Here is a 12625-nt window from a genome sequence, read left to right as displayed (position 1 = left end):
AAAATAACCTGATGCTATCACCTTGGGTAAAAGCTTCGCCACAGAGGGCAGGATTACACAACTGTTATCACAGGTTAAGTGGCCTAGTGCTTTCTATAACAAATCGATCAGTCAATCCATAATGTGTAAACGCGGTGCCTCCTGGATCAGAAACACAGTGACTACAGTTCATCCTGCAGAGACATGACATCTCTTACACTGTTTGGTCTGTGGATGTGACCCAGTGACCTGCTTTCTGTTTTTGGGGACAAGTGACCATGACAACAGTGTTGGTGTGTTTATTTGTGTGTTGTATATAGTAATTGTTGTTTTTATTGATTATAGTATTGTTTTTCTATTTACCATTATGAACTTCCACCTGATATTTATAATAGGTTGATACTGTTGAACTTAACCTCTCTATACAGCAGAGAACATACATTAAGTGAAATCTTTTTAACCAATCAGAGCTGGTGATGGTCACACATCAGAGCTACTTGAGGTTTGATCTGTCACTGAGCCATCTGTCACTTCTCTCAGACTATCTCCACATATTGTGCTGCATATTGTCAGTTTGCTGCAGGATGCCGCCCACACGAGCGAGTGACAACAGGTGGTATATCACAGCTGAAGTCTTTCTCAAATCCAAACAACATTAATGGAATAAAACATGTTTTAAAGAGCTCTTCAATTGAACATTAGAAAGTATTCAGTGAAAAATGTCAGACAACACAGACTGCAGGTTCGCAGGAGGCTGCAGGATGAACTGCTGGGCTGCAGGATATTCTGCAGGTGTAGTTGGGTGTGAAGCAGCAGAAGCAGGTGGATCTTGCAGCTCCACCTATACTGTCAGGTATAAAACACTATGCAGGTGACACAATCTGACAAAGCAAAACATATTGTACAGGACACCAGGCCAAAATGATACTATACAGACTAGCATAGTGTGTGTGTACTGGTTTTACTACGGTTGTGGGGTCTGACCCTCTCAGGTGGAAATGGCTGTTTGGGGGCTCAGGTTAGAGTTATAAGACATAGTCCCCGCATATGTAGTAAAACAAGGGAATGTGTGTTTGAACATCACGAGATGAACCAAATGAACCCGGTGCTCGCGGTGAAAAATGTGCCAGCCTTGCAGCATCCCGCGGACGTCATGGCAACCTGTGGGGAGGCAGCAGAGGCGGCGCTGCTTCTCAGTGTGTGTGTGTGTGTGTGTGTGTGTGTGTAGAGAGAGAGAGAGAGAGAGCTGTCTGATATTGTGTTGTAGTGTGTAGCAGCAGCGGCGGCTGGCTGGGCAGGACGATCAGAGGGGCGAGCGGTGCAGCAGCGGCAGCGGCGGTGGGAGGCTGAGAGAGAGGAGGATGCGTCTGATCAGAGTCGGAGCTACGATGCAGTGACAGTCCACGGGAGTACACATACACATACACACACGCGCCGAGCGAGCGAGCGAGCGAGGGAGTGGAGGGGAGGGAGGGAGAGGAACATACGTCTGCACACGAGAAATGATCCGCTCCTAGACTATGGCACCGTCGGGCTCGCGTAGTATCAAGCGGGGCTGTCAGAGAGTTCTGTACTGGATCCCGGTCCTCTTCATCGCCCTCATAGTGGCCTGGTCATACTACGCCTACGTCCTGCAGCTTTGCATAGGTAAGAAACCAGCTGTCTGGGTGCTGTGTGTGTGTGTGTGTGTGTGTGTGTGTGTGTGTGTGTGTGTGTACTGTGTCTGTGTTTGAGGGGGGAAATGCTCGGACTGGTGTGTGTGAGTGTGTGTCTGTTTTGGTAATGGGGTGGGGAAACATTTCTGTTTCAGCAGTTTGTGTTTGAGGCTGATTGTGTTTTTATGCAGAAGCCTGGCTGTTGTTTACGCAGTGTGTGGACGGTGTCACATGACAATAACAGTGAATCCAGGGATTGTCACTATATTGTAATGCTCAAGTGGCAAAATTAGGCTAGATCATAACACCGTCGGAATGATTTGGCAACCTGCTTTTATTGTGGAGGGGCTTTGACTCCATTCTCAGGACATACACTATAGCAGGATGGACAGAATAGGATTAGACCATGTGTCTCAGATTCATTATGTGACTCCACCACTCTATCAGCACTATCTGACAGTGTCCATCAGCACTATCTGACAGACTTACTGTAATAGCTCCGGGCTCATGGAGTCGCTCAGCTTCACTATCTGAATTTATATCCACCACCAAAAAACACCAACACCACCAGCGGCAGCATTATCTTCTGGCAAGTCGTCTGACTGTAATGGCTTTCGAATCAGGCCTGTCTCTTTCTCATACACACACAATAACACACACACATACAGACACGCGATGGTGCAGCTACAGACAGCGAGCCTCCTCTGTGAACGGTGAACACAGAGTTGACCTGGATAGTGAGTAATGGTTTTCTAGGATGTCTCCGAGGAGTCTCAGCAGCCTACTCCTCTGCTCCATTTGGCAGCTTGTCAGACCACTAGGAAAGAAGATCTCCTCTGTCAGAGAGGGGAATGAAATGGAGACAGGATAATGAGACCAAAATGCAGCGGGACAGAGGGTTTGATGTTCTGTCTGTTTGTTTTGTTCTTAAATCTGATCATATCCATATCTGAAGGGGGGTGATATCCAGCTTTGATTGACAGCGTACACCTTCACTCTCGCCTTTACACCTGAGCAGGGAGAGTTAAATATGCAGCAGGAGGAATAGTGCCATGTCACTTTGGGTGGGTGAAGCCAGACTGGTGCCCAAGGGTGACCCACACCTCCACCTGAAAGCTGACCCCTTGAGGCAACACCCACCACCACACCATCACTGATGTATTACTCAACAGGTCCACTGCATACTCAGAGACTGAAACCTGAGGATGGGATGACTTAACATTTCCTGTGTATAAACTACCACAAGGAGACAAAAAACAACAACAAAGTAACAAAAACATCAACAGCAGAGATGAAAAAGACCACAGGAAAGAAAGCACCACAGAGAGAAGCATGACTATCTGAAACAGAAGAACATTTCTATTTTTGTAAAGTCTGATGTCTGCACAGTGGGCGTGGGGGACTTGTACATGTCAAAGGCTACTGATTCATATTAGAATTTAGTATTTGAGGTTAAACAATAATGTAATTATTAACGGAATACAGTTTTTCAGTGAACCAATGTTTTAAATGTGACATTTTGTTATAAACATCCTCCTTTTAGACCGAAAGACTGTGCCTCAGTCTAGCCCCCCACCCCCCACTGCCTCTGTCCCAGGAAGAACCTCTCCTAGAGTTACAGGACTGTGTCTGCTTCCATCCACGAGATATGTATTTGGATTGCAGCAACAACAAAAAAGCAAAAAAAAAAAACACTGTTTGATGTTTGTTTTGCAACCTCCTTGTTTTATCCCATGGAACAAGAAGGAAACTGTGGTGCAGCCGAGTCAGATGGGACGGACACATGTAAACAGCAGCAGCAGGGCAGGACGGTGGTTGCCTCCAGGCCGCCATGTGCTCCTCAGACAGACACAGGGACGGTTGTGTGAAAGTATCGTCAGCTGACACCTCTCGTTCAGCAGCTCAGTTAATCCCATTGTCTGCTTTACATAATTCACCCCAAGCAATCTGTGGTTGACCCACTTTGTTTTTAAGCATCAGCCTTTGAACAGTCGCTCCTCTCTCTACCAACCTTGTTCAAAATGTGAAGTCAGGAGGTGTTTGGCTTCGTGTGCTGTCGAACATTCACTTTGGTGTAAAAGAAACGGGGAAAGCTGATGTGACAATAAGCCATTCATTGACATATTAATGATAACATTTATTATTATTATTATTGTTATATATTACTATTATGATTATTAATATAGGCTACATCCTCACACACAACCACAGCCGCACACACTTCTGCTTCCCTCTCAGACTCACACGTGCACGCTTCAATTCAGCTTGTTGGCTCTTCTTTCCTCAGTACCTGCAAAGTGCATGTGTGTGTGTGTGTGTGTGTGTCTGTGTGTGTGTCTGTGTGTGTGTGTGTGTGCTTGTCTGTGCTGTATTGCCTAATTACTGAGGATGGATGATTCTGTATGCTCAGCTAATCATTGCTTAGATATCAGGACCAATATAAACAGTGTCAGCTGGTCCTCCAACAGGTCTCCACCTGTCTCATCTCATGTCTGATCCAGGTCTCTATGTGTGTGTGTGTGTGTGTGTGTGTGTGCAGGTTTTTGAGGGGTGGGTGCTGATGATCAGCAACTTCACCCCAGGGAGTGGCTGCAGCTGTCAGCACACACACACACACACACACACACACACACACACACACACACACACACACACACACACACACACACACACACACACACACACACACACACACACACACACACACACACACACACACACACAGTACAGGATGCTCCTGTTGTTTTTCGCTGCCTTTTGTCAATGCGCACTTTGTCAATGCTTATCTATATGAGAGGAACAGTGTTTGACTGGGAGCTTGCTGTGTATTGATTTTGAATGGTGTGGTGTGGATTAGTGGTTTGCACAGTCAGCGTTTTTCAGCCCTGTCAAACTGAATTCAGACAGTTAGTCCAACATGTATCATGTAAAAACACAGGAGGACCCTAGTCATAACTGCTTCTTCTCTTTTTTCAGAGTCTATTGAAGACACGGGACAGAAGGGTGAGTCTTTTATAATGCACTTTAACACCGAGAGGAATCATTTAAAGTTTAAAGCATCTCCAGCTGCTCTCGATCTGTCAAGTGCTGAGCAGAGTCTCAGACCAGAGGAGGTCTGTGCAGAGGCAGCTCCCCTCAAAACACCACAATCAACCTGTGGCAGCTGGAAGTGTGTCCTCTGGATCCTTTTCATTAGCTCACTCATATGTGTAATTATATTCAGGCTCCATGGAGACCAAATCACATCTATCTTTGATTATTGTAAAGTTTGTGCTGATCGTTGTGCATTAATATTATTAACATGTAATGAAGCTGCAGACGTTTGACACATGGTTCGATGCACGCACCACCGCTAACAGAAGACACTGACGATGAGTTTATGTCCTTTCTCTGCTCTCAGTTGTGTACCTGCTGGTGTACCATGTCATCTTCATCTTGTTTGTGTGGGCGTACTGGCAAACCATCTTCACCCAGCCCATGAACCCCCTGAAGGAGGTGAGTGTGTCTGATTACGATGCAGCGTTACAGTCGGACGGCGTGATGAGGCATGGTGGGAAGTGCAGATGTAGGTTACAGCCTCTCTGGGTGATTGAACGCTGCATTTAGACTAATAATACTTTCCAGTGGAAGAGCCTGGAGCTGCACTCTAATGGCTCTGATCCTGACCACAGCACTCAGCTCTGCAGACATATGCACACATCTCAGAGAGGAAGGGGCACATTTGGAGGAAGGCCACCATTGCATTTCGGTTTCTGCACATGCAGCTGAGAACCAACCACACATGAACTCTTTGCTGCATGACACGCGAACACTGCCGGTTTTGAGGCTGTAATAAAAGTCAGATTTAATAGGCGATGTGCTGTTTGTTATCATCAGTTATTTGTTTCCAGTGTTCAATCATACGTTGCCGAGTAGCTGAAAGTAATATCACAGCTCTGTGCTGCTTTGTCCCCATTTGCCTGCTGGGGCAGAAGGAGCCAAAACAAAGACACGCTGCTTCATCGCAGACATTGCTGCATTACTGATACTCACATTGCTCATCTGACAAAATATTAGAGTGTTTTGACACATGTGGAGGATATGAGTCATTACAGCACAGCTCATAGATGAATCACAGGAGTTGTTTGTGTTTTCTCTTCCACTGTGCGCTGCCCTCCATAGTTCCACCTGTCCTACTCTGACAAGGAGCTGCTGGAGCGTGAAGATCGAGGAGAGTCTCAGCAGGAGATCCTGAGGAGGATAGCCAAGGATCTGCCCATCTACACCCGCACCAACTCCGGAGGTACAGTAGAACAACAGAGCGACACGCAGCTCTCTGGGCTGGTTTCGTCCTCGACAACCTTGATAGTCTGTGGTCAGGTGTTAGGAGAAGCTGCTGCTGCTGCTGCTGCTGCTGCTGACGGCTGTGTGACTGAACTGGCTGTGTCTCCTCAGCTATCCGTTTCTGTGACCGCTGCCAGCTGCTGAAGCCTGATCGATGTCACCATTGTTCAGTCTGTGATAAGTACGGCTCTCTGCTCATGCACCTATAGAGGAAAGACCACACCATATATTGAATTTTGGCAGGGAAAGTAAGATTCAATTACACTGATGTCTGACCCTGCTGTGTTACAGATGCATCCTGAAGATGGATCACCACTGCCCCTGGTGCGTAGTGACACTCTTTTATTTAACAGCCAATAGGATTTAAAACAAAGATCAGTGACACTGCAGCAGTGTAGCGCTCAACTCACATGGTGTGTAATTACAGCATTTCTTTTTTCACATAAGGCACCACATAGTTCAGCTTTTCAATTTTACACTGCCCAGTTACATTCAGGGGCTTGAAAACAGGCATCACACTGATGCACACGTAACAAAATGTAACGTCACATTGTACAACATCTGGTTTTCAAATAAACGTCAATGCAACTTTTCTGTTGATCAAAAAATAATATGTTTCAGGATTTTCTGTTTGAAATGTCTGATGAGGATGATGTCTGTCCTTAATCCATCATCAACAAAATATAAAAATACAATTAGTCCAACATCCCTGAAATTTGATTTAAATGGAGCAAACCTGCTGGTGGTTCGAGCAGTTTGTTTGCTTTTTCAGGCTACAACAGGTCGTTGTGTTTAACTTACAAATGTTAAGATCAATGCTGGACACCAAAAATTGACAGCAGATAAGAGTTCACAGCTGGAGTCAGTTTAATTTACATGAAGACCAACAGGACATGTTAACAGTCTATTGGTACTGGTATTGAAATAATGATGTAAATATTGTTAATGTGAAATGAAAGAAAAGATTAGACACATCAAAGTGGGAAGTAATGAAAACACACACACACACACACACACACACACACACACACACACACACACACACACACACACACACACACACACACACACACACACACACACACACACACACACACACACACACACACACACACACACACACACACAAAAGCACGGGGCATAAGTGCAACATTGTATTATACTTATCTAAAATAGATCAAATAAATTCACAATGATTTTGTAGCAGCTCAGCAGCTCATCCCCAGTTTTCCTCTTGTTCTCTTTGCAGGGTGAACAACTGTGTGGGTTTCTCCAACTACAAGTATTTCATGCTGTTCTTGGCATATTCGCTCCTCTACTGCCTTTTTATAACTGCCACAGATCTTCAATACTTCATCAAATTCTGGACGGTAAATATATATTGTCTGCTATGATATAAACCTTTTTTTCTGAACTGTCTGAAAATGAAATCTCAATGCACCACATGCGTCCTGTGTTACATTATGTGCGTGTTTGATTTTCTTCACAAGGCCGGAGGTAGAGCACATTTCCGTCTGAGGGAGTACCTGGTATGAGGCAGCTGACTAGTTAGTGGAGCTCAAGTAGAAGCTCTGAAACGATCCCCTCTATGTAGACTATTAGTGGAGTAGAGATGGTCCGGTAGCAGAGTTCACCTGCTTCACTTGGTTTTAGCGTTCACTCCGTGTGTTTGTGTTTGTGTTAACGGGTTGTTTCCTCCTCAGAATGGACTCCCAGACACTCAGGCCAAGTTCCATATCCTCTTCCTCTTCTTCTCTGCCTCCATGTTCTCCGTCAGCCTCGCCTCTCTCTTCATCTATCACTGCTGGCTCGTCTGCAAGAACAGATCCACTCTCGGTAGGTGGCGTCCCTCATACCCTTCATGTGTTTGTGTGTGTGTTCAGTCAGGTTGCTGCAGTATTTAACCAGCAGATCTGCTTCCAGTCTGCTCACGGTTTACACAGTGTCGTCTCTGCGCTAATGATGAAGGATGTGTCAGTCAGTCATCATCTTCATCAGCGCTGCTCCGGGGCGGCCGTTATCAGACAGAGCACTTTCTTATTATGTGTGCAACACTGCAACACTTTGTCTCTGTGTGTTGAGGAGAGTGGATTATCCAGAGGAGTATGTTACAGTGTAATGCAGAGACACACGGCTCAGAGCGGTAAGCAGCTTAGTAACAGACACAGGTAGGAAGAGGAGTCACACCTGGTGGGACAGACTGAGAACAAAGACACTTTCATTCGGCGCCGTTTCATTCAAGCTCATGTGTTGACCTGTTTTCTGACCAAAAAGTCCGAGGTGTATTTATTCTTCCTTATATCACACTGACACTGCTTCTCTTCTCCATGTGTGTCCTCTCAGAGGCCGTACGCGCTCCGGTCTTTCGTCACGGCACAGACAAGAACGGTTTCAGTCTCGGCGTGAGTAAGAACTTCCGCCAGGTCTTTGGTGATGAGACGAAATACTGGCCTATTCCCATTTTCTCCAGGTGAGGTCATAATAATGTCATTCAAGATTAATAGATTATTAAAAAACAACATCGTTTTAAACACAACACAACAAGGATAAGATATGAATTATAATGTTTCCCATTGATGTGTAATTATGAGTCTAGACTGAAGGACACTGAGGTCAGAGACGGGAGGCTGTGCTTCAGTGTGGCTGAGACATCCAGCTGGGCTAAAAAAACAAGATCAGGAAATGTAAATCCAACATGTTGAGATGTGGATCAGACAATGTGTTTGATTGGACGGTCACTGTGTGTCTCTGTGTGGATCAGCAGCAATGTTCAGGAACAAAAAACAAATGTTGTGCTGTGAATTATATCAGCAGAACAGACAGAGATAAACACTCACAGGTCAATGGATGTAGACACAATCATTTGTGTGTTTGGGGCATTAACCACACTAATATTAGTTATTATAGTTTACAAAAACATATATTTTAATGGAGTAGTCCTAAAAAGGCTAATGCAACATTGTGCATAATGATTTTTTGTAAATGAATACTTTATCACATACTGTAGTAAACCCCCATTGACATCTATGATATTCAGATCAGATTGAGCAATCCTGCAAACTGATCGATTTATGTATTTTATCATGTCATGAGTCACAAAGTCATGTCTGTGAAAGGCCATTTAATTCTGTATTCATAACACAGCATAGTCTCCATTTAGACGGATATTGTTCACAGATTTACTCTGCATAAGGTCATCATGATGGTATGTACAGTTTGAATTTATGTACCTTAGATTATTTTATGGATTACACCATAAATTCCCCATTCACTCTTTCTGCATCGATAACTAGAACTCTAAAGGACAGTTCGTTTTCATACAAGTTATAAAATCATTGAAATGTCACGGAAATGACACGCTGCAGTTCAGAGACATTTCAGCATCATCTGACTCTGGATGAGAAGTGTTGAATAAAAGCAGCAGCGCATTAGTGAGTCCGGAAACTTCCACTGCCACAGAGTGGTTCCGACGACGGGAAAGTCCTGAAGGAGACCAGAGAGCATCAGCTCCAGTAAACAACATCATCAAAACCGTCAATTAATGCAGAGGCTCAAGCTTCGCTAAATTAGTAATTCATGCTGACAGAAGGAATATGCAGCTTCTTGGCAACCACAGTCACAGTTTAAATATAAAAAACTAACTCATGTTTTTGAAATACGAGCCTGAGATTCAGCTCAAACTAAACACAACAAATATACATACGAACAAGTTTATAAATAAAAACATGCATGTAGCCTACTTAATTCTTTTCATCCTCTTTGCATTTTTCCTTGAGGAATAGTCACATTAAATTAAAACTGTGCAACAATTTAGAGGTGAAATAATCTGCTGTAGGTTCAACACATCAACATACACGTCTTCGATTTATTGAAAAGCTCAATTCATTGCTCAGTCGCTCGGAGGTGTTGCTGCTAGAGATTTGGTCTGGTGTGACCAGTGGCTAATGATAGCTCATCTAAAGTAAATAGTTGTAGGCTGTTACATACATTACTGAGTGAGACAGTGTTTTAACATTTAACATTTCCAGTTATGGCCACAGTGGTCACTGTTCAGCAAACTCTACATACAGTAGGTGCTTTTACAGAATCAGCCATCAACCACAAACATGAAATTAGATTCATAACATACAATTAAATCATTTAATAATTTGCACTCTCACCTACACTGAAAAAATAGCTTCCAAATACACTGTTGCCCATAAAGTTGGAATAATTTTGTTTTCAGACACATTCCTCTTTTTATTCCTATTTATACACGTCAGTAATCACTTTTGACCAGGGGCGATGATTACACACTGAGTCCCAGTTACCAGATTGAAGATATAAACTTTATCTATCAAGAATAAATCACACGTCACAATCATTTCATGACAAGAGGTAAAAAGGTGTTTTATTCCAACTATATGTGCATGATGCATCAGTGTAGTTACCCTCCTTTCCTCTCCTGGCTCTCCAGTTTAGGTGACGGTTGTTCGTTTCCATCCTGTCTGGTGAATCTGGATCCTGAGCAGCCGTCCTCACCCACAGGCTCCAACCCTGCCAACAAAGGGTGAGTATAAAAAATGAAGATCACACACATCCGTAAAAACAGCAGCGTCTGCACAAGTCACAAGTCACAAGTCTGGCCCCAGGGGTTTGTGAACCTGTTGGTTTAATGATGCAGGAAAATCACCTTGCAGCAGTTACAGCCAAAGTAATGACTCAGATCACAGGATTTAGGACTGTTTTATTTGAATAAGAAGCTCTCAGGCACAGGAACCCTGCCTACATGTCCCCTCATGAGTGTGTGTGTGTGTGTGTGTTTCCAGTGCAGCAGAGGGCCGTCAGTTCCCCTCCAAGCCGCTGAGAGAGAGTCAAAGTCGGCTGCTCACCAGCACCCCCTCCTGGACAGAGAGTGACAGTGGAGCAGACAAAGACAAGAAAGGTAAAATACCACTGGTTTATTCTCTACTGCTTGGTCTCATCATCTCCAGAGGAGACATTATTAAGGTTTTATGATCGAAACAACAGATTGTTATCCCTTGTCTATGTTTGTGTAGGTGCCAGTAACCCAAGCATGACCATAGAAAATGAGGCATAACCAGAGCGTTGGCACCTTTAATCCGGAAAGGTAAGTCCACATTCAGAGGTAGGCTAAATCCTCTTCATATTTAGATTTCTAAATAACTAAACACCTATGTCTATGTGTCTCCTGCTGCAGGTCTCTGCTGCCCCCTCCACAGTGTTTGTGCCTATCAGAACGTGACTTGACGGTGACCTGATCGAAACTCGTTGTTTTCCATGTTGCAGACCTTCTTCTGAGAAGTTTTTTTTTTAAACGTGACTTGCCATCACACACAAACCAGAGAAATATCAATTATTACTGTCACCAGTATCGCTTTTACTGTGATCAAGCAACACTATCTGCTGCGATCTGAAAGTATTTGGGCGAAAGAACAAGAGGATGAAAGTGAAACTTGCATTCCAACAATCACAATTGTTTTGTTTGTACATGAATAAGCACAGAGCAGCGGTGGGACGGGGACGTCGTCTGCACTTTGTATACTGGTGAACCAATCTGAGCTGCTGTTGTTACAGGTCATGGCACAGAAACTCTCAGAATCATCTATTTCATGTTATTTTCCATAGCTTAGCACAGTAGTAGATGCTGTTATGAGTTTGCCAAACATTTGCACATGAAGTATAAAATAGTGGTGGTGTTATTGTGATGTATATGACATTCCTTTAGTCTTTTTTTTTCTCTTTTCTTTTTCCAGTGAGTTTTTTTTTAATTGGAGAGGGGTGGGTGGGTGGTAGGTTTTCCACCCACCATGTTGAGTGTTGTGGATGATGCATGCTCTCATCTCAGGATGTCGACACAAACACACGTTGTTGTAGTGAAGTGTACCACGAGACGTCCTCCCCCCTTTTGCTTGAAAACAAAACAAAAAAAAACAGGTGTAGTCATTAGTAATTACATTTTTTGAATAAAGGGCTCTTCTGACTCGTTTCGCATGAGTGAGGATGTTGCTGTCACACTAAAAACACCTGGAAGCTGGTGCTGCCCTGTGCTGCAACAGTGTGTGTCCCCTCCCCATCCCCCCACCCCCCAGCCAAATATCTTACCTGCTGTATGGTAGTCCTACAGTCCACGACAAACTGCCGGCCAAAAGCTTCCTGACTGTTGAGTCTCTGGAGGGAAAAAAAAGAGCCTCCGTGTGACGCTGCTGCAGATCTGTTCACCATCAAGAGGCAGACACTGTTGAGCTGTTGAGTGTTTTTATAACTCACAACATGATGTTGTGGAGGTACTGCAGAGCAAAAAAACACAAAAAATACAACAACAGGAAAAAGAAGTCAAGTCTATTTTCACCTTTTGAGGATTCTGTCTGTGATTGTCTCGGCTGGAAATTAATATAAAAAAAAAAAAATCACTGAAATTTAAAGAATGTATGCTTGTTTAAAAAAAAAAGCTTCATGGTGACAGTCAGTGTCGATTTCTATTTTTCTATCTGTCTGTACGACTTGAGACAATATGGATGTGTGAGGCAATGTACTGTACAGTTGTGATGCCTTATAAGAATAAAATGAGCTCATCTTCATGTGTTCTCATTCAGTCCTTTCAAGAGTCATTGAAGAGATGCAACGGTCAGGAGCATGTTACGGTAGAAAAGTTTCAAGCCTTTATT

The 12625-nt window shown here is 43.8% G+C and overlaps 1 protein-coding gene across 1 annotated transcript; it reads left to right on the top strand.

The window, feature by feature from the left end:
- The first annotated feature begins 1462 nt into the window (after nucleotides 1-1462).
- On the top strand, nucleotides 1463-12478 carry zdhhc2 (zDHHC palmitoyltransferase 2). Its single transcript, XM_083980618.1, has 13 exons — nucleotides 1463-1626; nucleotides 4611-4637; nucleotides 5035-5129; nucleotides 5796-5916; nucleotides 6069-6138; nucleotides 6249-6281; nucleotides 7207-7327; nucleotides 7661-7793; nucleotides 8301-8427; nucleotides 10414-10506; nucleotides 10766-10881; nucleotides 10997-11067; nucleotides 11158-12478. Exons 1-12 carry the CDS (start codon nucleotides 1500-1502, stop codon nucleotides 11035-11037), a joined length of 1104 nt encoding a protein of 367 aa, XP_083836744.1. The 5' UTR covers nucleotides 1463-1499; the 3' UTR covers nucleotides 11038-11067; nucleotides 11158-12478.
- Nucleotides 12479-12625: the final 147 nt, after the last annotated feature.

The sequence above is a fragment of the Trachurus trachurus genome, assembly GCF_905171665.1.
Source record: "Trachurus trachurus genome assembly, chromosome: 10".
NCBI lineage: Eukaryota > Metazoa > Chordata > Actinopteri > Carangiformes > Carangidae > Trachurus > Trachurus trachurus.
The sequence above is the reverse complement of the archived record's forward strand: the minus strand, read 5'-3'. Positions and strand labels throughout refer to the sequence as shown.

What these genes read in the sequence shown, in the direction of transcription:
- zdhhc2 (XM_083980618.1), top strand. Translation starts at nt 1,500, where the DNA reads ATGGCACCGTCGGGCTCGCGTAGTATCAAGCGGGGCTGTCAGAGAGTT. An exon ending in CACCCGCACCAACTCCGGAG is followed by an intron (nt 5,917 to 6,068) that starts GTACAGTAGAAC and finishes GTGTCTCCTCAG; the next exon opens with CTATCCGTTTCTGTGACCGC. An exon ending in ATGGATCACCACTGCCCCTG is followed by an intron (nt 6,282 to 7,206) that starts GTGCGTAGTGAC and finishes TTCTCTTTGCAG; the next exon opens with GGTGAACAACTGTGTGGGTT.